This window comes from Catharus ustulatus, chromosome 23 (assembly GCF_009819885.2).
Source record: "Catharus ustulatus isolate bCatUst1 chromosome 23, bCatUst1.pri.v2, whole genome shotgun sequence".
In the NCBI taxonomy this organism is placed as follows: domain Eukaryota; kingdom Metazoa; phylum Chordata; class Aves; order Passeriformes; family Turdidae; genus Catharus; species Catharus ustulatus.
In genome coordinates, this window is record NC_046243.1 from 4,848,711 (window position 1) to 4,873,637 (window position 24,927).

Genomic DNA, 24,927 nt, shown 5'->3' on the forward strand with positions numbered 1-24,927 from the left:
TGCCACACCCTTGGTACCACACCCATAGTATCACACCCATGGTGCCACACCCATGGTGTCACACCTGCAGTGCCACACCCTTGGTACCACACCCTTGGTGCCACACCTGTAGTGTCACACCCGTAGTATCACACCCATGGTGCCACACCCTTGGTGCCACACCCATGGAGCCACACCCATAGTATCACACCCATGGTGCCACACCCTTGGTGTCACACCTGCAGTGCCACACCCTTGGTGCCACACCTGTAGTGTCACACCTGCACTGCCACCTCCTTGATGCCACACCCTTGGTGCCACCCCCTTGGTGTCACACCTGCACTGCCACCCCCTTGGTGCCACACTCATGCTGCCACACCCATGATGCCACACCCTTGGTGCCACACCCTTTGTGTCAGACCTGTGGTGCCACACCCATGATGTCACACCTGTAGTGCCACACCCTTGATGCCACACCCATGGTGCCACACCCTTGGTGCCACACCCATGGTGCCACACCCGTGGCGCACAGCAGAACCCACCTGCTCGTCCAGGCCGGCCTCGGGCGTGGAGCAGCGCGTGTCCTCGCTGGACAGGAGCCGCAGGGAGTCCCGGGACAGGGGGGTCAGGGGGGCACAGAGCAGTTCGGGGCTGATGGGGCTGCGTGGCGAGTGGGTGTGGGACAGCTCCAGGTGGGAGTGGTAGTTGCCCACCTCAGGGGACGCTGGCTGGGGAGTCGAGGGGTTCCCCAGCTGGGGGGTCGTCCGTCCGTCTGTTGATCTGTAGGACCTGGGACAGGAGCAGGTTTGAGAGCCCAGCCCAGCCCAGCCCAGCCCAGCCCCTGCTGGATCCCTCTGCCCTGATGGAACAGGAGCAGGGAATGCCACAGCCCAGAGACAAAACCCAGCCAGGCCCATCCCTGTGCCATCCCCACTGCTCTCCTGTGTGCCCCACACATCTCCCAGTGCTGCACAAACACCAGGGCAAGAAGCTCTCTAGGAAATCAAAACACTTCAAAGTGTTTTCCCCTCCTCACACCAGGTGACCCCTGGAACCAGCAATGCTGGAAATGCAGCAATTTCAGCAGGTGGGAGTGGGAGGAGCACAGTGAAACCCTGAGACCTCAGATTCCAACCAAGAATTAGCAAAGTCTGAGCCCCGACACAGAATCCAGATAAAAACCCACAGGCTACAAGCACAGAAACACCACTGAGCTCCCAAATCAGAAGGGGAACTGAGAGTCAGTTACAGTGTCCCTGATCCTGTGCCTTCCCCTGCACTCCCAGGCTGGCACAGCAGCTCCCACATTTCTGGAGCAGTGAAAGGGAAAGCAGATTCTGCAGCCAGGCTGGGCTGCAGCTTCACCCCCACTCAGCAGGACTGCACCCCGCTCCCACAGGGCTGCTCAGGCTGGATGGCAGCCCCAACCTCTCCACACCAGCAGCAGTTTCAGCAGCTCTGTGAATGCCCAGCTGCTCCCAGGGCTGTACCTGCTGCCCCGGCGCTGTGGGGGGACGCTCGTGCTCCAGAGCCACCGCGCCCGCTCCATCTCCTCACACTTCCCGTGCCGAGCAGCGAAGGCCGAGTCTGACAAATCCTCAACCTGCAAAGGGAAGGGCAGAGGGCTTGGGCTGAGCCTGCTGCTTCAAAACAACCATCTCTGTAGTTTTGCCAGCACTAGTTGCAGTGAGAATTTAAATGTTTGTCATGGCATTGCAGAATGTCCCGAGTTGAAGGGACCCACAGGGATCATCCAGTCCAACTCCCAGTCCAACATCCACCCCAACAGTCCCACCCTGTGCCCAAGAGCATCTGGCAGCCCTGTAAAGGAACCAACACCAGCTGCTGGTTCCCTGCTGAGCTCCCTGCCTCTGCTCCCTCCACATTAACTGGGAAATCAAATCCTTCTTACCTCCTCGCTGTCCTCCTCAGGGTTGGCTTTCAGAGCACTGATATCAACTTCACGCCAGCTGCAACACAACCAGCACGGGCATCACTCAGGGCTCAGCTCCCTCATCCCCCTCCCCACCCCACACTGGCTCTTGGGAAAGGGAAATGCCACCCCACCATGAGGAGCAGCACACCTAGGCTCAGTCTGAAGTACCAGACCTTCTCAGTGGTCTGGCAGCACAGCTGAAGCTTCCCAAGGGCAGAGGAAGCAGAGCAGAGGCTGCAGCACTTCCCTCTCCTCCTCCCACAGGCTCCCTCGTGGCCAGGGGAGAGCAGAGATGAGCAGGAGGAAGAAGGGAACTTGGGAAGAGGCAGAACTGCAAGGTTAACCCAGCTGCAGAGCTGGGAAACCACTGGGACCTTTGGCTTTGTAGCAAGACAAGGAGACAACCAGGACTGACTTTAACCTGAGCAGACTCTGAGCTGGGCTGCTGGCTCTCATGGCCAAGGGACCCTCAGAGAAAATACTCCCTAAGTCAGCCTCCAGCAATGAGCAGTTTTCCAGCCTCCCCTCATTCCCAAGAAGCAGCAAAGCGCTCTGCCTTCCCCAGGGCTGGGGCAGTACCTGGGGGTCAGGATCTCCTTGTACTGCAGCTTCTCCACGCGGGTGGTGGCAGCCACGGACATGGGGATGACGATGTTGTTTATGTCAAAGGAGCTCTCACCCCTCCTCCTCCTCGGCTGCTGCAACACAAGAGCCAGGTGAGAAAGGGATGTGGGGTCTGGAAGGGGGAAAGGCACTGATGGAGAGAGGACAGAGTGGCCTTGTCCGACCTACGGACACCAATCTGCATCAGACTCGAGCTCCCCTACTGCCTGCTCCAAACCCAAAATCTACCTCCCCAGCAGCAAGGAAACCCAAATGCCCAGGTGAGGAGGGACCCTGTGGGGAGCACAGACAGACCCGCAGCTGCCTGGGACGCTTGAACACAGGAGCTCCACCCCTGAGCCCGGAGCGAGGAGCCCAGGGCCTGGAATCCTCTTCATCCTGCATTTCTGAACGAGCTTGTGAAAGCAGGAAAAGCCGCATGAGAGAACCAGGGTGGGTGTGCAGAGGCGAGGAAAGGCCTCCCTGAGGTGCCAGAGCTGCGGAGATGGGCTGTTGTCTCCTCCACAACACCAAGCACACTCAGCTGAGCCACCCTGGGTTCTGCTGACGCCGTGATGTCACAGCGGGTGATGGAACAACTGGATGGACAGTGGTGGAACCCAGCGGGACCCAGAACCCCACAGCACCCTGGAGCAGGGCTTCAAGGAGTCTCTGCTGTCTCTGGGTAACATCCAGCTCGGGCTTTGGCCCAAAATACCAAATGGGGTGGCCAGACAGAAGCCAAATTCTTCACTGGGACACCTGTGAGCTCAGCAGAACTGAGTCTTTCACTGAAGGGTTTCTGCTAGTGTGGGCCTGGCAGGATGGTGGTGCCAACACATCCAACACCCACCCACAAACCCAGCAGCAGCTGAGCCAACTGCTCCAGCCTGGCAAGAGAACAGAGCCCTCCCCAGCCCAAAACCTGCCTAACAGCAGAGCCCAGAGCCCCTCTGAAGGCAGCAGATACTCACAGCAGTGCCCGAGGTGCCCTGGGCGGTGGAGCTGGCGGGAGCTGAGCCCTCGGAGGAGGTGGAGAGCTGCCGAGCTATGGGGCTGTGAGGGGTGGGGGTCACAGCTGCTGACAGGTAGCTCGGGCCACCGACGTCCGTGTGATGCTTCAACACTGCACGGGGAGGGGGAGAAACGAACAGCAACATCAGCAAAGAATCCCAACCCACCCACGGGGGTGGTGGCGGAGAGGAAAGGACCCTGTGCACCAAAGAGGTGGTGCTGAGGAGCACTGTGCAGGACAGACAAGCACCTTCCGAGGCTGCCCTGGGGACGAAGCAGGTGAGAGCACACGAGGCGTTGCTGCGGTGGCGGCTCGGCCCAAAGCAGTGCGAGCCCCCTTCTCTGGGGCAGGCAGGCTGGGGATGCAGCAAAGCCCAAGCTCCCCCCGAGACAGCTGCCCCTGGGGGCCTACCTTCACTCCTCTCAGATGAGCAGTCTCGCAATCGCTTTTTGTCAAAGGCAGGAGGCTGGGCAGAGCGCTCTGGCGCTCTCTCGGCCTTGGACACGGCCGAAAAATCGTCTAAAGGCGGCCTGTGTGCCTTGTCTGCTTGGGCTTTTGGATGGGAGCGCTCTGAGGAGGGGAACAGAGAAAGAGCTATGAAATGCCTGCTTTCACCTCTCTTTCTGCTGGCACGGGAGGCTCGGGCAGACTTTTCCAGCTGCACAAACTGTCCCCAGCGTGGGGGTGCTGGGGAGGTGTGCTCAGAGCTGTGGCACTGCTGTGGGCATGGCTGGCACCGAGCACGAGGGTCCCTACAAACCTGAGCTGCACCTGCACACAGCTGCAGTCACCTGCACACAGCTGGACACAGCTGCAGTCACCTGCACACAGCTGGACACAGGTGAAGCCACCTGGACACAGCTGGACATAGCTGCAGTCACCTGGACACAGCTACACACAGCTGCACACAGCTGCAGTCACCTGCAGCCACCTTAACACAGCTGCAGTCACCTGGACACAGCTGGACACAGCTGCAGTCACCTGGACACAGCTGCAGCCACCTGCAGTCACCTGGACACAGCTGCACACAGCTGTAGTCACCTGGACACAGCTGCTGTCACCTGGACACAGCTGCAGCCACCTGGACACACCTGCACACAGCTGCAGTCACCTGGACACAGCTGCTGTCACCTGGACACAGCTGCTGTCACCTACACACAGCTGCAGTCACCTGGACACAGCTGCAGCCACCTGGACACAGCTGCAGCCACCTGGACACAGTTGGACACAGCTGCAGTCACCTGGACACAGCTGCTGTCACCTGGACACAGCTGCAGCTACCTGCAGTCACCTGGACACAGCTGCAGTCACCTGGACACAGCTGGACACAGCTGCAGCCACCTGGACACAGCTGGACACAGCTGCAGTCACCTGGACACAGCTGCTGTCACCTGGACACAGCTGCTGTCACCTGGACACAGCTGCAGCTACCTGCAGCCACCTGCACACAGCTGGACACAGCTGCAGTCACCTGGACACAGCTGCACACAGCTGCACACAGCTGCTGTCACCTGGACACAGCTGCTGTCACCTGCCATAGCCCTGCCTCACCCCTGGGAGCAGGACCTGCAGGATCTCCTCCTCCTCCTCCTGCTGTGAGGCCCGGCAGGGCAGCACTTACTGGCTGTGGTGAAGAAGGAGTTGACCAGCTTGTGGCGGTCCTTGCGCGCGGGGTCAGCCAGGCTGGGGGGCACGGGGGCTCTGTGCTTCAGCGACAGTTTCTTGGGAGGTTTGGTTTTCTCGTAGGGTTTGTTCTGCCACTGGGATTTCAACATGCTCTGGAAGTGCAGGCTTGTCGGCACGTCTGCAGGGGATACAGGACGTGGAACCCAAATTAATGGTGCAGAAAAGAGCGATGGTGCCACCCCCCAGCCCAGTAAAAACAGCCCTTGATGAACATGGGACTGTCAGACCCAGGCTTCAACACTCTGCTCATGTTCAGGAGGAACCTGCAATAGGTCCCAACATTTATCTGCAGGTCTTTGTAAAAAGGACATTCCCTCAGGATTCACTGCCCAAGCATATCCTGGCAGGAGAAAGAAGTTTTCTTTGTCAGAAAACTTCCATGTCTTGACCTCTGAAGGTCTCTCATGTGGTCCTACCTCAGATCTGACTCCCAAGAATCTGAGCTATCTCAGCACCAAATCTGGGCTGGAAGAAAGAAATTCAGCCTAAATCCTCAATTTCAAGTCAAGCCAGAAGCCAATCAGGTCCTGCAGCATGTTAATCTGCATTAACTAATGCTGTGGCACCTCAGCCATGAGAAGCTGTGTGACCACACCTGAGAGGCCCCAAGGGCAGCAGGAACTCCTGGCTGACAGCTGAACCCCTGCTCAGGATTTCCCTCCCAGTTTCAGGCACTGGAGAGGCCCAGCAGATCTGGGCAGGCAAAGAGGAGCTGGCAGAGCAGAGCACGGGCTGGAGCTCCCTGGAAAAGCCAGGACAGCTCCATCCAAGCACCCTGATGGGGAAAGCTCTCCCCCAGCCCTTGCTGAGGGAGGGCAGGCACAGGGGGATGGCAGCTCTGTGGCCATCACTGCTGGCTGGTGGGGACATGTCCCAAAACACAGAGGGGCCAGGCTGTCCTTGAGGGATGCTGCCAGCCACTGGAGTGCTCAGAGCTGGGGGAAATGTCCTCTGCTCTCTGCTCATCTTCTCTTTCTCCTGGCAGCTCCCATCCCACACCAGCTGTGGAAGAAGGGGACAGGCTGAGGGGAGGGCAGAGCCCAGCAAAAAGTGAGTTCTCTGCTGTTTTGCTGTTTGGCACTGCCCTGCTGGCAGCACGGTGCCACCATCCCTCCTCCCTGCTCTCAGCACTGCAGGGCTCCCAGGGACCAGCAGATGGCAACCACAGTGAGCCCAGCGCTCATCCTACCCTCCCTCCAAGGCTATTACATCATCCAGAAATTCCCAGCGAGAAATCAAACCAACCAGAAAAAAAAAAAAAACAACAAACAAAAACCCCACAGCACCCTGAAAGGAAGGGGACAAAGCTCTGGCAGAGTAAGCCCAGGGGTTAAAGGTCCTGCTTGCCAGGGGATAAGTGAATAAATGATCTTTTCCTCCTGCAGTGCCTGGCAGTTTTGCCCTTGGCAAAGTGCTCCAGATCCTGGCTGGCACTGGAGACGCGGCTCAAAGTGAAAGTCAGCACATGCTCACAGCTCCATCCCCAGCCATCCTCTGCACTCAATCCAAGGCACAGAGACACCAAACAGCCCCAGGCACAGCCCCTTCCCCACCTCAACACCTCACCTGGCTGTCCTTTGGGACAGGCATCCCAAAAACCAACCCCAGCAAACTGCACTAAGCATCAGTGAATAAATAAAGTTCACCAGTGGGTACTTCTGCACAGGTGTTTTAAGCTTTACACCAATCAGTTTTAAACCCAAAGTTTTTTCATCTCACACAGCCAGAATGGGTATTTACCCTGTGAGCTTGCTGCAGGGCCCTGAACATGGGAACAATATGGGATAATTTGCCTGGTGCCTCTGCTGCAACAGCACCCAACAGGTTGTGTCCCCACTTCCCAGGATATTTGATTTTAGCACTACAGAGGATCACAAGTGCTGTGAAACCAGAAAATAAATTCCTGCTTCAGGAGTTCATTAAGTTCCTTGAGCACTCCTGATCAGAGCTGTGTCTTTGGGAGGGGAGGGATCTAGTTAAAAATAGCAACAATTTACTATTTTAGTCTGGTTTAAATATAGTGCTAATGAAAGGGGTCACATTAATTGCTCCCAGACACTCCCTGCACTTCCTACTGCCACATCAAGTTTGTGAAAAGCTGAATTTAAACCCAAGCACACACATTTTCCTCCCAGCATGAGAATCCCAGAGTGGCCTGGCCAGGGACCCCTCCACCACCTCAGCTTGCTCCAAGCCCCACCCAGCCTGGCCTTGGACACTTCCAAGGATGGGACAGACACAGATTTTACACCTCAAGCAGCCACAAACTCCCAGCAAGGGAAGGAACCGCTGTGATCCACGCACTGCCCAACTCTCCTGAGAAAAGCACCAGCTCTGGAAACTGCTCTTCCCTTGGGAAAAGTCCCTCCACATGAAATCTGTGAATAGCCCAGGGTCAGGGTTGGTTAATTATTCCTCTTAATGATGATTAACCCTGAAGCTGTAACACAGGAAATTGAGTGTCCTAATGGGAGCATCCCTTCTTGCTGTGCCCACCCAACCATGGAAGATCATTTTCAATTCCTCAGGAGGTCAAAAGGATTTCCTGTGACAAACCAATCCACAAATCATTTTACACAGGTGGACAAACCGATGGGACCGAGTGTTTCTTAAGTGGTTTAGAGCCCCAAAGACCCCAGAGCCAGGTGTGAGGAAGGAGTCCCAGCCCTGCTTGGTTTCCCCAAGGTGAGAGAGGCTCCAGGTGAGATTCCAGCTCTGGCGCTTTCCCCGCTGTGGTCGGTGCTCTGCTCCCAGTGGGACAGGTTTGCTGTACCCAGGTTGTGTTCCCCCTGTCCCCCAGCCCCGCTCACCGTCTGGGAAGGACAGCACGGGGTGGATGCACGAGTCCAGCTGGGACAGGCGCTCCAGCAGCGGCGCGTCGTAGGGCATGTCCAGCGAGGAGCCGCGGCTGCCGCACAGCGCGCACGACGGGTTCACGTCACAGCTGCAGCGCGCGGGGCTCGCACGGTGCGCCTGCGGGGACAGGGACAGGGGACAGGGGACAGGGGGATGGGGACAGGGGACAGGGGAAAGGGACAGGGGACAGGGACAGGGGAAAGCGACAGGGGGAAAGGGACATGGACAGCAGGATGGGGACAGGGGGAACACAGGGACAGGGGGACACAGGGACAGGGGGACACAGGGACAGGGGAAAGGGACAGGGGAAAGGGAGAAAGGGACATGGACAGGGGGATGGGGACGGGGGAACACAGGGACAGGGGGACACAGGGACAGGGGGGACAGGGATGGGGACAGGGACAGGGGGAAAGGGACATGGACAGGGGGATGGGGGGACACAGAGACAGGGGAAAGGGACGGGGGAAAGGGACAGGGGGATGGGGACATGGACAGGGGAACACAGGGACAGGGGGACACAGGGACAGGGGGATGGGGACAGGGGGACACAGGGACATGGACATTGGGGAAAGGGACAGGGGACATGGGGGAACACAGGGACAGGGGGACATGGAGATGGGGACAGGGGGGACAGGGATGGGGACAGGGACAGGGGGAAAGGGACAGGGGGATGGGAAAACACAGGGACAAGGGACATGGGGATGGGGGAACACAGAGACAGGGGAATGGGGACAGGGACAAGGGGGAAAGGGACAGGGGACAGGAACAGGGGAAAAGGGACAGGGACAGGGGAACACAGGGATGGGGGACATGGGGATGGGGACAGGAGACACAGGGATGGGGGGCACAGAGGGACATAGGGGACACGAGGACATGTGGGGACAGAGACACAGGGATATGGGGACAGGGGGACAGAGGGACACAGAAACACAGGACAGGGACATGGAGTCACACAGACACAGGGACACAGGGACAGGGGGACACAGGGAATAAAGGAAAGCAGATTTTTGCCATTATGGTTCTGCATGCACAAATAAAGATCCTAATTTCCTCCATTCCTCACTGTTTTCCCTCCAGCTGACAGTTTATGGCCTGCACAGGGACACAGGGACCCTGCACACAGCTGGCACAGCTCACAGAACACGCCCCAAAAGCAGTTTTACTTTTGTAATATTCCTTGTACATATACATATAAATACATACTGTATATGTATGTAAAATATCTAAAATCAAACCTGTATGTTATAGATTGCAGTTACATTTGATTATCAATAAATACATAATAAACTAATTTTATTTCTATATCATTTATTATATTGAATTGCTGCTATGTGACGTTTATCGTTATAAAAGAATACTTAAGCATAATATGTATGTATAGTATATTGAAGATTAATTATATATAATATAATAATATGCACAGATACACACCCCCTGCCCTGTACAGACCCTGTTAATTTAGTCTGGCCTCACGAGAGGAATCTTTCACTTTGCATAAACACAACTGAAAACTACGAGTTACCAGCACAGACAGTTTAACAGCTGCTAAATTTGACTAAAAGTGTTTAATTTTATCAAGGTTGAAACCTCATTTATAAAAACCATGAGGCAGCACAATTCTGCTGTCAGAGAAGGGGGAAGAAGCTGTTTTTAGCTCCAGTGGGTCAGAGCCATCATTATGTGCCAGGAGCTGACACTTGCAGGGACAGCTTCAGAGTGACAAAGGTGCTTCTCAACCTTGCTCCTTGATCCAGGCCAGAGCCTCAATTCCCAGATTTACAGACTTGATACAGACTTCATTTGTGTGAAACCACTGCGAGCAGACACAACTGGATATAAATGCCATGCAGAGAAAACAGCCCCTGACTCCCCACCAAAATGAAGAATGGATTAACCTGGACCCTGCAGGAGCCTGCTCTGAGTCAGAATTATTCAAATAATTTCCATGAATGACTTGAAGGACAGCAAATAACACTACACTGGGAAGGAAAGAGCTGGAAACCCTCTCCTGGTTACAAGTTAAGAGAAATTATCTAAAATACATCCAACATAATTCACTGAGGACAAATGCAAGAAGCAAATGCAGTGCCCAGAGAGGAGGAGGAAGCAGTAACTGCTGTGCCCAGAGGATGTGGAGGTTGTGATGGATCCAGAAATGAGCATGAATCAGCAGTGCTCTACACTGCTGGGAATTAATTAATTAATAAAAAACAATAAAGGTGAAGCCCACAGGGCTTTCTAAGCAGAATAGCTGTGCAAGGAGAGAGGCAACGCTGCCACTCTGCCAGCAGGGAGCTGCAGGGCTGCCCCAGCTTTGGGCACAAATCCCCATGAATGTGAAATGGTGAGAAAAACAAACCAAAAAACACATTACAGGATCAAAAACTCCACAATGCTTGTGGAAAGTTCCATCCACAGCCACTTTGTGCTGGCCAGCAGAGTGGGGGACACTGGCCATGGTATTTCTGGAGGAATTTCTGGAGCCACTTGGCCATGACTCAGCTGTCTCTGGAATGACTGGAGGAGCACTCAGAAATCCCCTGGAACTGCTCTTCTGAGCCATCTCTGATTACCAAATGCATTTGATGACAACAACAAAGCTCTAACACAGAATTTACAGCCAATTCTTCAAGCACTGAGTGCACAAGGCAGCATCCACCATGAGAAAGTCCAACTTCCAAACCACTGAAGATCCTGCAAGGAATCACTGCAGAGCTCTCCCAGAAATATCCCAGATAAAACTGCAGATAAGTGATCAGTTAAAGCTGACTCAGCTGAGCAAGAATCTATTTTGCTAAAAAAAATGCTGCTTTTGGAGCTTCTCTTTAAAACATCCGCAGAGAGAAAATCCCCCAACCCTTGTGGGAAAGTTAAACTTGAAACACTGTCTCAGAGGTAAGTGGATTTTTGCCATTATGGCTCTGCATGCACAAATAAAGGTCCTCATTTCCTCCAACTCTCACTATTTTCCCTCCAACTGACAGTTTATGGTATTCCTTAGAGAGAATGCAAGGAATTAAACATGGCCCTTCCTCATACAGGCAATAAACTGCATTTCCATGGAATGAATTCTGCATAAGGCAGAGGAGTATAAAAACTAATAACAAAGAAAACAAAACAGGAAGAGACAGGGCATTTATCTGGCATTTTTCCCAGCTGTGCCTGGGCAAGCAGCTGAGGTTCTCCCTGGAGCAGCAGAGAGCTCCTGGGGCTCTGATAATTCCTGGGTCAGAGTTAAGGTTTCCTGACACTTGACTTCTCAGGGCTTCCTTCCCTGCTCAGACTGTGCCACACTGACCCACCTGGCCTTGAGCTCACCTCAGGCTTAAGGAAACTCTCGAGTTCAGCATCCTCCCTCCCCACTGACAGCTCAGAGAAATCTCCCAACCCTTCTCCTTCATTTCTCCTTTGTTTTCCCAACAGCCTTCAAAGCTCTGCTGTCCTGTTCTTCCTTCCTGTTGTTTTTTTTTTTTTTTTCCATCTTTACAAGAAAAGCAAGGGCAGGAAAGGCCCAACTGACCTTTTTGGAGAGGGGCATGATGGTGCTGGGTCGGACGAGGCGGCGCTTCTTGCAGCTGAGGACGGGGCGGGTGCGCGCGGCCACGCAGGTGCTGTCGGCCAGCGCCGGCCGCTGCTTCTTGAGCAGGAGCTCCTCGGCCTCCTGGCCATCTCCCTGAGCGTGTTCTGCCAGGCCAGGCTGCAGACTGCCCCAGCACACGGGACAAGCACAAAACTCCGGTTATTCACACAGCAGGTTCGTGGGTCACAGCTGAGCCAACGCTCCAAGCTGAGTTCAGAGCTCTGCAGTTCATGGGGTTATTAAACCAACTCCATTCTCTGCTTGTACTTCCACTCTCCCATGACTGAACCTCTGACAAAACACCTCTGAAAGCTCTGAACAGAAAAACAGCACTGAAAGCCACAGAGCAAGAGCCACTCTAGAGCTGAACAGCTTTAACCCTAGAATTCAGCTTCCTCCACAATGAGAGTTTGAGGAATCTTAAGACAAGAGGTTTTCATGAATCTAAATGCCAGAGAACATTAAATTTGATAGAAAAATACTTAACCCTGATGTAAACTTGTTTCTGATGAGTATCTGAGGTCTGTGCCCGTGCCAGCTCCCAGAAAGGTGCAGTGTTAACACCAACCTCTGAGGCACAAAGGCTGCAGAGCCCTGGCATCAGCGCCCCGTGCCCTGAGCAGATCCCAGCACAGCAGAGCCTCATCTCTGCAACCTTTTCATGTCTGTTCTGCAAGTGTTTCATTTCTAAAAATGCAAACCATTAAAGCCCTGTGGTCTAAGGCTGTGCAGTTCAAAGGCTGCAGGGATACAAAGGGCTCTGTCACAGCCTGCAGTGCTCCAGCTGCAGCCCTGGGCTCCTTGATCTGCTCGCACTCACCGCTGCAGGCTCCATCCCTCCCTCCCTCCTTCCCTCTCCCCTCTCTCCTCCCCTGCCTCCTCAGGGCACTGAGCAAGTGCAATGTTTTTCAAGGGTTTTCAAGTGGTTCAACCCTGTAGCATCAGGGAATGTCTTTCACTTGTTTTCATTTACCCACTTCAAGACTTTCTCAACAAAAGCAGCCTGCAGAAATAAAGAATTTAGGGAGATTTACTCCCCAGATCAATGTGATCCCTCCATAACTCCAATAAAGTGGGTCAGTGGTTACAGATAATTCTGTGAGCAGGGCATTAGTACCTTTGAATCACACAATTTGCAGATGTATTAAAACTACTCATAAAGAAACAAGTTTTGCCCATGCTCAGTGCAAAGCTGCCTGCAGGGCTTGTTCATGTAAACACAGCTCAGTTTAATTCCATTTTCAGCAAAACAATGCAGCAGAAAACCTCAAGCAAGCAATCTCCTCCAAAATGTTTCCAGGCATGATGCACTACTGTACTTTTTGAAGAAAGACACCACCTATACCATCACCAACCCACTTAAAACCCAGTTACAGCCTGGTCTGCAGTGGGAAATTGCCAGGAGCTTACGTGTTAATAACTCCATTGACAGGTCTTGGTGCTCCACAGGGCTTGGCGGGGTGGGATTCAGGAGGATTTGCAGCAGGAATACCCAAGTTTTCTAGGGGCTGGGATCCAGACACACTCTGAGGAAGGGTGAGAAAAACACAAATCAGTGAAAGGTTCTTAAATAGCCACAATGTTTATTTTTGGGTTCTGTTTGAGGATTCTGCAGTGCAGCCATGGGTTTCCAAGGGTTCAGGAGTCACTGCAGAACAGAGCAGGGGCACCAGGAGATCTCAGAGGATGGATACATGGCAGCTCTTTCATTCCAAGATCCAGAGGGCTTTAATTCCCCTCAGGCAACCAGGAGCATGAAAGGCTGAGGGCTTTAAGGAGATTTTAGCATTTTGTCTCCGTGGTGCAAACAAGTTCATCACCACCTGTAAAGCTCTGAGCCTCTCCTGCAGTCTGGTTTCTGTTCTGAGCTGTGTGGTTGAGAGTTCCTGCCTAAGCACTGTGGGGGAAAACAGGGAGGGAGGGAGAGGGGAACTGACTTGCAAAACTGAATTTGCATTTTAACTCACTACCTGTGCAAGCACAGCCCAAACAGCATTTTGGGGAGTGTTTAAAATGAGCGGGGTTTGGATGGGAGCAGGGCGACTGTGATGCTGAAAGTGGTGGATAAATACAAAGCTGGAAACACCTTTTTGGTAGAGCAAAGTGACTAAAAATTGAGTTAAAAACACAGTGCTCCCCAGTCCCTTCTGTCTGAGGTCTGAACCACAAACCCCTGGCTCTGCAGGGAGCAGCAGCATTGTCACCAAGCCTCCAAGGACACACTGCCTTTGCACCTCCCAGCAGGGACATTCCTGCTCCCCACCCTGGGGCAGCCCCTGTGTGTCCATGCCTCTGGCAGTCACCACCTTCAGCCCTGGTTTTGTGTCAGACACGCTCCTCCCTGGGGTTAAACTTTATTTCTTCCTTCATGCAGCACTTCCTACGCTCCCTGCCCTGCCTCTCGCTGGGGTTCCCCCTTTGAGCACACACAGTGGTGATGTGGTTCAAGTACCAAGAAAAAAGGCAAAAGCAGAGCTCTGACACCACACAGATGGTCAGCCAAGCCCCCTGCTTGGCCCTGACTGCATCCCAAACCCATCTGGACTGTGGTGATTAAATCTTCCCTGCAATCACCCCCCACTCAATAAACAACAGGCCATGGCAGTGCTGGATTAGCAGTTTCCAGAAGAGCAGAGACCTGAGTCACCCAGGGAAGGGCAATTTCTAACAACTCAGACAACTTCTGCCTGGGCCTGTTTGAGGAACTTTGCAGGGATTTTTACACTTCTGCTAAAAGAGACATTTCTCCTATGGGGGAGCAAAGACAGGACGAGACCAACTCTGCCACCCAGAGAGACGGAGGAGCCAGCTCAGCTCACACCTGAGGCACCAGGTGAAGCCAGAGCCCAGCCAGGTGAAGTCATGCAGGAGCTGAACACTTTCCCTCTGCTTTCCAGAGGCTTGGCAAGGCTGAGCTCCACGTGAGCCCCGCCGGAGGCTCCCCTGCTGCAGCAGGGCGGGTGCTCGTGACTCATGAGCTCTTTGGAAATCCTTTATGTTCTTCTCCACAAAGGGGCTGAAAGGAGGAACTTCTTCTCCAAGAGCTCGCTCTGTCTTGGTGGTTAGGACAGGAACAGAGGGGCTGAGTGCTTCCCATGGAGGAGCTGGATTTCAATCCCCTGTGGGTTTATCAGGAGCAGCCCAGGCTCCCTTTATCACCCTGAGCTGGGTGTACCCTGCACAGGCACAGCCAACACCTCCTGCACTCTCACTGCACTCCCAAAGCCCTGCTGCTCTCCAGGCTGGGATCCAGAGCAGCATCCATGGCACCAGGATATCACCCCTGCTCCTCACTGAGCTCTCTGTGTGTTTTGGGTCTCAAGTCCAGGTCCTCAGGATCCCTGGGGTTCTCAGGGGTGCCCAAGGTTCAGCTGTAGCACATCTGCTGGTGCCCATCAGGGCAGCACAGCAGCTGTGTGCACACAGCTAGGCTGGAGCCAACACCAGGAGTGTCCCCTGTGCTCCCAAAACACCCTAACACCATCAGGCAGGTTCAGACCTCCACCTACTGCTACACACAGCCCCTAATTAAATATTTCACATGCAGCCCCTCACTAGACAAGCAATCAAGGAATCAAAACCAACAACCAAGTTATGTCTTCAGGGCTTCACATTATTTCCATCTTCAGGCAAAAATATTTATTCACCTACTGCGCTTCCATTTCCCAGAAGACGTTCCCAGGCCTTGTTTGCAAAGCCTTCCCTGCAGTGTGATAGGATTAGCTGCTGGTGGGGATTATCAGCCCCATCCCACGCAGGGAGCGATGCCCAAGGACGCGGAGCAGCCAAGGGACAGGAGGGGATCCAGGGAGGAGCACAAGGTTCCTCCCTGTGCAGCTGTGCCTCACTCTGCTGGTTTGGGGGAAAGGCTGCAGGGTGCTGCAGTGATAAGCACCTCTCCAGGAAAGGCCCCAGAGATCCCTTTCCAGAAAGAGCCCTGGCCACTGAACGTCTCTGGGTAATCTCTGGCTCGGAGCAGATCAAGGCTCTGACTCAACACCCCGCCCTAATGAGCAGCCCTAATTAAGGCCAGGCCCAGGGGCTGGGTGCCGGAGGCGGCGGTTCCAGGGGTGCCACAGGGAGCGTGTGTGATGTGTGAGTGCCTGTGCAAGGGCAATAAACACCCAGGAAGGTGCACAGGACCGGCCACAACAAAGTGCCAAGTGGAACCTGCAGAAGTTCCAGGGACCCCCTTTCCTTACTCCACCACAACTTCCAAACTCTCCATTTTCACACATGGATGCATCCCCAGGATCCAGAGCAATCACTGAACAGTATGATCAAACCTTTAGTCTGTGCCCTACATTTCTGCATTAAATAATAAATACCTGGCACTCTGCATAGTTTCCAGTGCATCTCACTGCAATCATCAGTGCCCTTTCCAACGGGGAATGCTCAGGCAGATATTAAATAGCCACATCTTTAGCAGCCTTTGCTAATCATGCTGCTCTCAGTTTGAGGTACTTTTTTTGCTGGAGGGAAAGGATTAGTTGGGATTTTAAAGCTTCACAAAATGCTAATGCATATTACAAAGGTGCCCCCAGGAACCCTGTTCCAAAAGGTGTTTAAATCCTATTGTTTATTAACCCCAAAATAAGGCAGGAGAGGGCGAGCCACAGACCAGGATCAGTGATTCCCACCTGGATCACAGCGAGGAGCTGCTCCAGGAGCCAGGGCATGGCTGGAGCATCCCTTCCCTCCCCAGAGCTGTGCAGGGGAGCACCTGCAGCCCCCAGCCCCAGGGCTGGCACTCACCAGGCGCTCTGCCCCAGGCTCCAGCTTCACCTCAGCTCTCAGGGGACGGGAATCATCCACGGCAGGGTCGGGGGGCGAAGCTTCACCGAGGACGATCAGCCCCTGCAAGAGAGGAACAGCAATCACTGCACATCCCTTGGGGAACTGCACCCCCAAACTGCACAGCAGCGTTCCAGATGTGCTGCCACACCCAGTCCCTGCTGCTGCCTCCTTTTCCTCACGTCTCAGCTCAACTCAGAGAGGAAGGACAGTGGCTGAGCAGCCCTGCCCAGGAGCACAGAGCAGGGCTCTCATCTCACCTGCCACCACAGCCAGGCAAACAACCTGGACAAAAATCCACAAACCTGTTACTCTGAGCAGACTTCCCCCTCCCAAGGAGTGGTATTTACAAAAATTCAGTGAGGAAAGGAAGAATACTGCTATAAACTCAGCAGGACAAAGCACAGTGCCTGAGCACTGTTTTATCAGGTTTAACAGATGCTGCCCTGTTTAACTGAAGCTTAATCTAAAGGCAGGACTGCTTTGCTCTCAGAACAACACAAAGTGAAATAAAATCACTGTAATTAGGCATATTCTGAGCTATATTTTAACAAAGCAGGGCAAAATGTGCAAGGGATTAGGGAGTTGGTGGAACCTACAGGCCATGAACACAGCCCAGACAAAGACAAGCCTCAAGGAGCTGCATTTGGTCAAACAAGGAACTGTGAAGGGGCTGCTCAGAGAACAACAGACACATCAGTCACCTGAAAACAACCTGGAGGTTGCACAGTGTGTCCCAGCACAGTGAGCTGGAGGAGAACCTGGGCAGGTTATCTGCAGGGCTCCCCCAGAGCTGCAGGGTGTTCTCCACCAGCTCTGGGCACATCCCCTGATCTGATGTTTTCCTGTTTTCCTCCACATCTCACCAGGCTCCCACCGAGCCGATCCCAACGTGCCCAGAGCACAATTCCTGCTGAGACACCCAGGCTGAGTTTACTCTCAAAACACAGGGTTATTTTTGACTGCCTCGTCCTTCCCTGGCTTTGATCTGACACAGCAATGTGTCTTCCTTGAAGGGTACACTGGGATGTAAACTCTAACATATAAAGGTAATTAATCTAAAAAAGAATGATACCAGATTTCTTTGAACTTTAGAACTTGTAGAACTCTGAGTTCCTGAAGCAGCTACATTTTAACCTCCTTATGGCCAAATAAGCTGGACTTAAGTTATATTGATAGAAAAAACAAGGTGTTTCCAAATTCTTTAACTGTTTTCCTTGTACAATTTGAAGCCAAATCCATTCCAACATTCATGTGTTACTGAAACATGGGCTTGTTTCTCCTATTCTTGTTCCAAGCCCTTTTAAGAGGCTCTCTAGTCTTTCACTGGTGCAAACAGAATCTGTTCTACAAACAGCCCAGAGCTCAGTGACATCAAGGTAACGACAGCTGGGTGCAAGAATAATCTCCAGCAAGCCCTGTCAGAGATGGGTATGTGACACTCTGGCTCTGTTCTTGTCCTTCTTCAGGCAGAACAGCCACTACCCAAAACACCAAGTTCTGAATGCCCCTGCACCTTAATTCATGGCTTATCACAGCTGAGCTCTGCTTTGAACAAACCAGAGGATGATCCTGCTGGCCAGCACCTCCTTTCAGACCTTGAGGCTGCAGCCTTAGATAAAAACTCAGGGGATGCCTGTGACCATTTTCAGGCCATTTCATGAGCCTGTCAAGTTGTCCTCACCTTGTGCAAGCCCTGAACTTTCCACATCATTACATGACTTTTCTCGTTTCTTCCATTACTTAACTTTCAGAATATAGATGTTCAGCTATTTTGTGTTTTGCACTAAAAACCATGCTGTCATCTTCAGGAAGATGATTCTTTCTGAAGAATCATTCATTTGCCCACTTCCCAGCAGCTTTCTGCCCTGCTCTCAGTAATGGATTCTGCTCACAAGCCGTGCTCTTCCACCTACTCATTCAGAGCCCTCACTCACTCAATTAGCGCTGTTTTTCTGCACAGCTGCATCAAAGTCCAGCCTCCCTCCCCTGCCTTCTGCCCCTGCAAGCCTCTGCCCACCACCCCCAGAGCAGCACATCTTGGGAAGGGCCTCTGCCAGGCTGAATTCCTGAGGATCTCTCAGTTGATGCAACACCAGGAGCCTTCAGACATTCCTCCCTCCAAGGCCTGACATTTAGATGTGCATGCCTGAACAAGTCTCCATAACAATCCCTTCCTCATCCCTTCTCTGCTCTCCCCCATTCTCCCACCGAGAGCAATGCTAAAAAAAAATTCCTTCCACAGAGAAAGGTCAGCACCAAAAAATGATCTTTTTTTAAATGGAACAGACTCAATTTTAGGCCTATTCAGATAGCATCTGAACTAACTTCCTCCACAGGCCACTCCCTTTTCCACTAAGCCTCAGTTTTTCTTATCCACATCTTCAGCTACTCCCAAAAAGAAAGAATGAGAAGGTCTTTAAAAAATATCAAAGAAAAAGAGAAAGGCTTGAATGATGGGGAACAGCATCACAATCCAAGAGCAGCAGCTCTGCTCAGCAGCACAGACTGACTCTAAAGCAAGGTACTGCTCCCTTCACGTTATCACACTGAAGCAGGGACAGGAATTACACCCAGCCCATGCCAAATTGTATTAGCATTAGTCACAGCTTTGCAATCTGCTGTGAGAGAGGCAGGGGAAAAGCAGCAGACCCCTGTGGGGTGTCAGAGGGAGCCACGAGCAGCCCAGGTGCCCAGGCCTGTGCTCACCTTGTTGGCTCTGATCTGTTTGTAGATGTCGGTCTGCTGGCGGATGCGGTACTCCAGGTCCGACACGTGCGCCTGGAGCCAGTTCCAGCGGCTGACGATGGCAGCGCGGTCTGCTGCCCACCTCCACTCTGCCCTGCGCCTCCTGCAACGACACAGAGTGTTATAAACCTCACAGGGATACCCACAGAGCATCCTGCTGCCCACCTCCACTCTGCCCTGCGCCTCCTGCAAGGACACAGAGCGTTATCATCCCACAGGGATACCCACAGAGCATCCTGCTGCCCACCTCCACTCTGCCCTGCGCCTCCTGCAAGGACACAGAGTGTTATAATCCTGCAGGGATACCCACAGAGCATCACCCTACAGGGATATCCACACAGCATCATCCTCATAGGGATATCCACAGAGCATCCTGCTGCCCACCTCCACTCTGCCCTGCGCCTCCTGCAAGGACACAGAGTGTTATAATCTCACAGGGATATCCACAGAGCATCCTGCTGCCCACCTCCACTCTGCCCTGCGCCTCCTGCAAGGACACACAGCGTTATCATCCTGCAGGGATACCCACACACAGCCCACTGCAACCCCAGAGCTGGACACACAGCATCACCCTACAGGGATATCCACACAGCATCACCCTACAGGGATATCCACACAGCATCACCCTACAGGGATACCCATACAGCATCATCCTCACAGGGATACCCACACAGCCACAGCAACCCCACAGAACTGACACACAGCATCATCCTGCAGGGATATCCACATAGTATCACCCTATAGGGATACCCACAGAGCATCCTGCTGCCCACCTCCACTCTGCCCTGCACCTTCTGCAACGACACAGAGCGTTATCATCCTGCAGGGATACCCACACACAGCCCACTGCAACCCCAGAGCTGGACACACAGCATCATCCTCACAGGGATATCCACAGAGCATCACCCTACAGAGATATCTACAGAGCATCCTGCTGCCCACCTCCACTCTGCCCTGCGCCTCCTGCAAGGACACAGAGCGTTATAATCCTGCAGGGATACCCACACACAGCCCACTGCAACCCCAGAGCTGGACACACAGCATCACCCTACAGGGATACCCAGAGAGCATCCTGCTGCCCACCTCCACTCTGCCCTGCGCCTCCTGCAACGACAGAGAGTGTTATAATCCCACAGGGATATCCACACAGCATCACCCTACAGGGATACCCAGAGAGCATCCTGCTGCCCACCTCCACTCTGCCCTGCGCCTCCTGCAACGACAGAGAGTGTTATAATCCCACAGGGATATCCACACAGCATCACCCTACAGGCATACCCACACAGCCACAGCAACCCCAGAGCTGGACACACAGCATCATCCTACAGGGATACCCACACAGCATCACCCTCACGGGGATATCCACCACACAGCCCACTGCCAACCCCAGAGTTGGACACACAGCATCATCCTACAGGGATATCCACACAGCCCACAGGCAGTGTTTTTCTCACAGGGATATCCACCACACAGCCCACAGCAGAGCCCACAGACAGTGCTATCCACACAGGGATATCCTCCCAGCCCACAGACAGTGTTTTCCTCACAGGGATGTCCACCACACAGCCCACAGCAGAGCCCACAGACAGTGCTATCCACACAGGGATATCCTCCCAGCCCACAGACAGTGCTATCCACACAGGGACATCCTCCCAGCCCAGCAGAGCCCACAGACAATGTCATCCTCCCAGCCCACAGACAGTGCTATCCTCACAGGGACATCCTCACAGCCCACAGCAGAGCCCAAAGACAGTGTTATCCTCACAAGGATGTCCTCACAGCCCAGCAGAGCCCACAGACAATGTCATCCTCCCAGCCCACAGCAGCCCAGCAGAGCCCAAAGGCACAGCAGCAGCTCCATCCTGGCACCACCTCACCAATGATCACTGCAGACCCTGCACCCAACATTCCAACAGCCTCTGGAACCCAGGGACTGGAGTCTCCAAAGAAAGTGTCTGCCATCAGTCCCCAGATCCACCTCAAAGTGGCTCACACCACAATTAACTCAGTGACAAGTTCCACCACCACTGCTGGGGCTGACAAGGACCAACAGGGCCAGCCTTGCCAGCGATGTGCTGCAGAGGACACAGCAGCAACAGCAAAGCAAACCTGATTTCTGCACCTGATGCATGGACCAAGCAAATAAAGAAGCCAGGAGATCACATCAACTGCCTTAAAAAAACCCTCAATTCCTACTGCTGCGCTCCAGGGCAGGAAGGAACACAAAGATGGTAAGGAATGGATAAATCCACAGCTCCACTCTCCACGATAAAAGCCACAATATCATGAAAATATAACCTAAGTATCCTGATTCCCGTAGATAAATATTAAGGCTGCCCAGAAAGGAAGAAAGCTCTGACATGGTGTGGAAACAAAGCATCAGCAGAAAGTGCTGACAAACCCAGTGTTGCTGCACAAAGCCTGTGCCACATCTGGGTGCTTAGCAATTAAGAAATTAATCACAAAATAATTCCCTTTGCCCATCTCCCCCTCCTTCTGCGTAGCAATTTTGAACCAGCCAGAGCACGTGGGGCAAGGGAGCCACAGCAATGTCCAGATGTTTCCTCCAAAATCAAACCAGAAAGTCTTCTGCTGAGATTAACCCATTTCAGAGCTGAAACCAGCCACGACAGCAGAGGCAGCACGTGGTCACTGAGGTTTGTACTGAGGCAGCCCCAGCTGCAGAGATGGGAAGAAGCAGAAATCAGAAATCATCAAGTTCTTAAAAAAATCTGATTTAGGCATAACTGCTACCAAATGCACTCGCCTAAAAATGAAATAAATACAGAAAATCCCCAGGGTTGTTACAAGTTTCAAATCAACTGACAGAAATACCCTGCAGAGGAGGAGTTGGTTGTTTCAAACTGCAGGTGAAAGCCATGCATTCAGAACAAGACTCTCTATCCACACTCCTGCTGCCCCTCTGTCCCTCCAGAGCCACGTTCCCCAGCACAGCAGTGGCATCTGCTGCCTTCTGCCCTCCAAGTTTCTCCAAAACTCCTCCAGCAGCTCACATCCCTCCCTCTGGAGTATCTCCATGTAAAACCAGATTTCAGCAGTTTGCTCTTTGGGGATCCACAGAGCCCTGGGAATTGTTTTCAGAATCAAGTGTTGCTCAGAGTACACCCAAAGTGGTAGCTCCCTGGTTTGCCTCTCCCAGCATTACAAAGCACCTCTGCTGCTGAACACTGGCCTGTGCTGTTAAATGCAGCTCATTCTTTCACTCAGATTACACACAAACTGAGATTAAGTATGAAAAAAAAAGTTTTAAATCCATTTAGTTTCTTAAGTGGCATGGCAGAGCACAAGCAGCAGCAGACCTGCTCCTCACCTTAAAATCAGGACACATCCTACCCCAGAAAAACCCACTGGATTTGAACCAAAAATAACCCAAGAAAGCGAAACACAGTAATGTACACTTCATCCTCTGACACCCTGCGGCAGCAGGGGAGGAGGGGAGGGACAGAGTGATGGCTCAGCCACACTTTCCAAAACAGCACCAGCCTAGTGTGTCTCTATATTTAGAGCTGAGCCTTTCCCAGCCCGGTCCCACCCTGCCCTGCGAGGAGATGGCAGCAGCACCATGGCAGGGATGTTCCCTGTGGGATCAGCTCTGGATGAGCACCTGCAGATATTCCTCAGCTTTAATGCCCCCATAAGCATTCTGTGAAAATGATTCTTTTCTCATCTGGCATTTGAAAGGAGCAACCGTGCAGAGCACAGGGTGTGATGTCCAGGGAGCTGAAACCTCCACCTGCCCTGGGGGACAGCACAGCCCTCTCCTGCCTTTCTAAACCAAAGAGAGCCTGCAAGGAAGGTGGAGAGGGACTTCTCAGAGGGCAGGGAGTGACAGGACAAGGGGGAATGGCTTCAAAGGGATAGATGGAAGGCTGGATTGGATCCTGGGGAGGAATTGCTGCCTGTGAGGTGGCCAGGTTGGCACAGGGATCACTCAGTCCAACCTCCCACTGCCCAGGGGCTCCAAAACCTGTCCAGGGATCCAGGGGCAGCCACAGCTGCTCTGGGCACCTGTGCCAGCCCTGCCCACCCTGCCAGGGAAGGATTTCTTCCCAAAATCCAATCTCAGCCTCAGCTCTGAGCCCCTCAGTCAGCCCACCCGCCCACCAGGCCGTGCTGCTTTCTGCTGAGCCCATGCAGCTGAATTCCAACCAGGCAGACAGACACAGCCCAAACAAACCGAGGGAATTAGAGATTAGCAGACTTATTTTCCACCAGGAGACTGCCCTACTAAAGGCCCAGCTGCAAAGTGAGCAGAGCAGATCCACCAGCTGCTGCTAAACCACCCTGGTAATGACATGGAGCAAAATGGAGCTAGAACCGATTTCAGAGTGGGAAGTTGCAGGCTGGAGGGGATCTACATTATCAGAAGCACTTCTAGGAATCAGCAGAATGAATGAGAAACAGCCACGGGGTCTGCAGGGAGATTGTTTCTGCCACTCCAAGCACTTGAGCAAACCCAAACCATCTTGATGTTAAATGAGGAATAACAGGTCACGCTGGAAGAAACAGAGGATGCCAGGAGAGAGAGGAACACAGCACAGAAGTATTGAGGAGCTGTGCAGGAGCCAGGCTGGAGCTGGGACAGGCGTGCAGGGATTCACTGGAAGCACAGAGTGGCTCTGGCAGGGCTGCCAGGAGGAGGCAGAGCCCAGGGCAGCTCCCAGCCCCGGACACTCACACACCAATGCACAGCACAGCTCCAGCTTTCCAGGCACTTTCCATCTGCACTGCCACGCTCCCAGGGGCTTTGCTGTCCCCTGGAATGCAGTCACCTTCCAGGGCAGTATTTACTCTCCTCTTTCCTGCACAGCTTTGGGCAGAGGAAATCACGCTGGTTCAAAGTTCTGGAGTTCCAGATTTCCCCCCAGGGACAAGCTCAGCCTCCCTCCCCTCCCAGAGGCTGGGAAGGTGTCAGCCCCTTCCAGAGAGGGGCTGGCACTAGGACAGAGCCCAGGGCACCTTTCCTCAGTAAGACAACAATTCAGCTATTTTCCACTTTGCTCCTGCCCCCATATACTCTTCCCATTCACTCTTCAGCTCACCAAGCTTTTATCCTATTCTTATTATTCTTATTGTATTGGATCAATGCAAAAACAGATCAGTGTGTGGAGCAGGAGTTAAAGCTGTGCCAAACCCACTCTCACGATGACTCTGAGGGAGGAAGAGAAAACCCCACAAGGCTCGAGAACAATCTCATTAGCTGATGGTAACATTTCTGCCTGCGAAGAAGCCAAAGTGAACAATTTGTTCAGCTCAACAGCCGCCCCCACCCCTGGACAGAACCAGCAGCTTTGAAGGGCTCTTCTCTCCCAGCATGTGCTCACTGCTCAGTCTCCTTCCCAGCTCCCCTGGGCACATTCATTCCCGTGTTCACACAAACCCAGGACCTCCACGGGCTGGGAGCAAAGACATTTCCACTGAAAACCCTCCACTGCTCAGGGAAAACCTGGGAGCACAAATCCTAAAGCACGAGCAGGGCTAAGCCAAGCTCCTGCCCCACGAAAAGTACCCAGTTTCTCACCAGTAAACAAAACATTACTGTTTTATTTCCCTGCTGGTTTTAGCTCAGAGCAATCAGCACCCCAGCCCTGCAGGAGCTGTGCCATCAGTCCTCACCCGGTGCCATGCTCAGGCTCTGCAGGAATGGAGTTAAGGTCCTGCCTAAAGCTGCAAAAGATGGTCTTGGAGGGCTTTGAAAGGATTCCAGGA

General features: G+C 53.2%; 1 protein-coding gene across 4 annotated transcripts in view; it reads right to left on the reverse strand.

The window, feature by feature from the left end:
- The window catches only part of KANSL1 (KAT8 regulatory NSL complex subunit 1), a 72,811-nt gene that overhangs the window by 2,014 nt on the left and 45,870 nt on the right, over positions 1 to 24,927 (reverse strand). For 2 of the 4 annotated variants that reach the window (XM_033078960.2, XM_033078961.2), the window contains exons 3-14: positions 19,159 to 19,300; positions 16,411 to 16,512; positions 13,066 to 13,181; positions 11,596 to 11,779; positions 8,030 to 8,192; positions 5,155 to 5,337; positions 3,945 to 4,103; positions 3,493 to 3,644; positions 2,495 to 2,613; positions 1,892 to 1,949; positions 1,470 to 1,582; positions 522 to 768 (exon numbers count right to left, since the gene is read on the reverse strand). In XM_033078960.2, the coding sequence (XP_032934851.1) occupies positions 522 to 768; positions 1,470 to 1,582; positions 1,892 to 1,949; positions 2,495 to 2,613; positions 3,493 to 3,644; positions 3,945 to 4,103; positions 5,155 to 5,337; positions 8,030 to 8,192; positions 11,596 to 11,779; positions 13,066 to 13,181; positions 16,411 to 16,512; positions 19,159 to 19,300 (1,738 nt within the window). The remainder of the gene's footprint in view (positions 1 to 521; positions 769 to 1,469; positions 1,583 to 1,891; positions 1,950 to 2,494; positions 2,614 to 3,492; positions 3,645 to 3,944; positions 4,104 to 5,154; positions 5,338 to 8,029; positions 8,193 to 11,595; positions 11,780 to 13,065; positions 13,182 to 16,410; positions 16,513 to 19,158; positions 19,301 to 24,927) is intronic. The other 2 variants (XM_033078962.2, XM_033078963.2) reach the window with 2 other exon arrangements.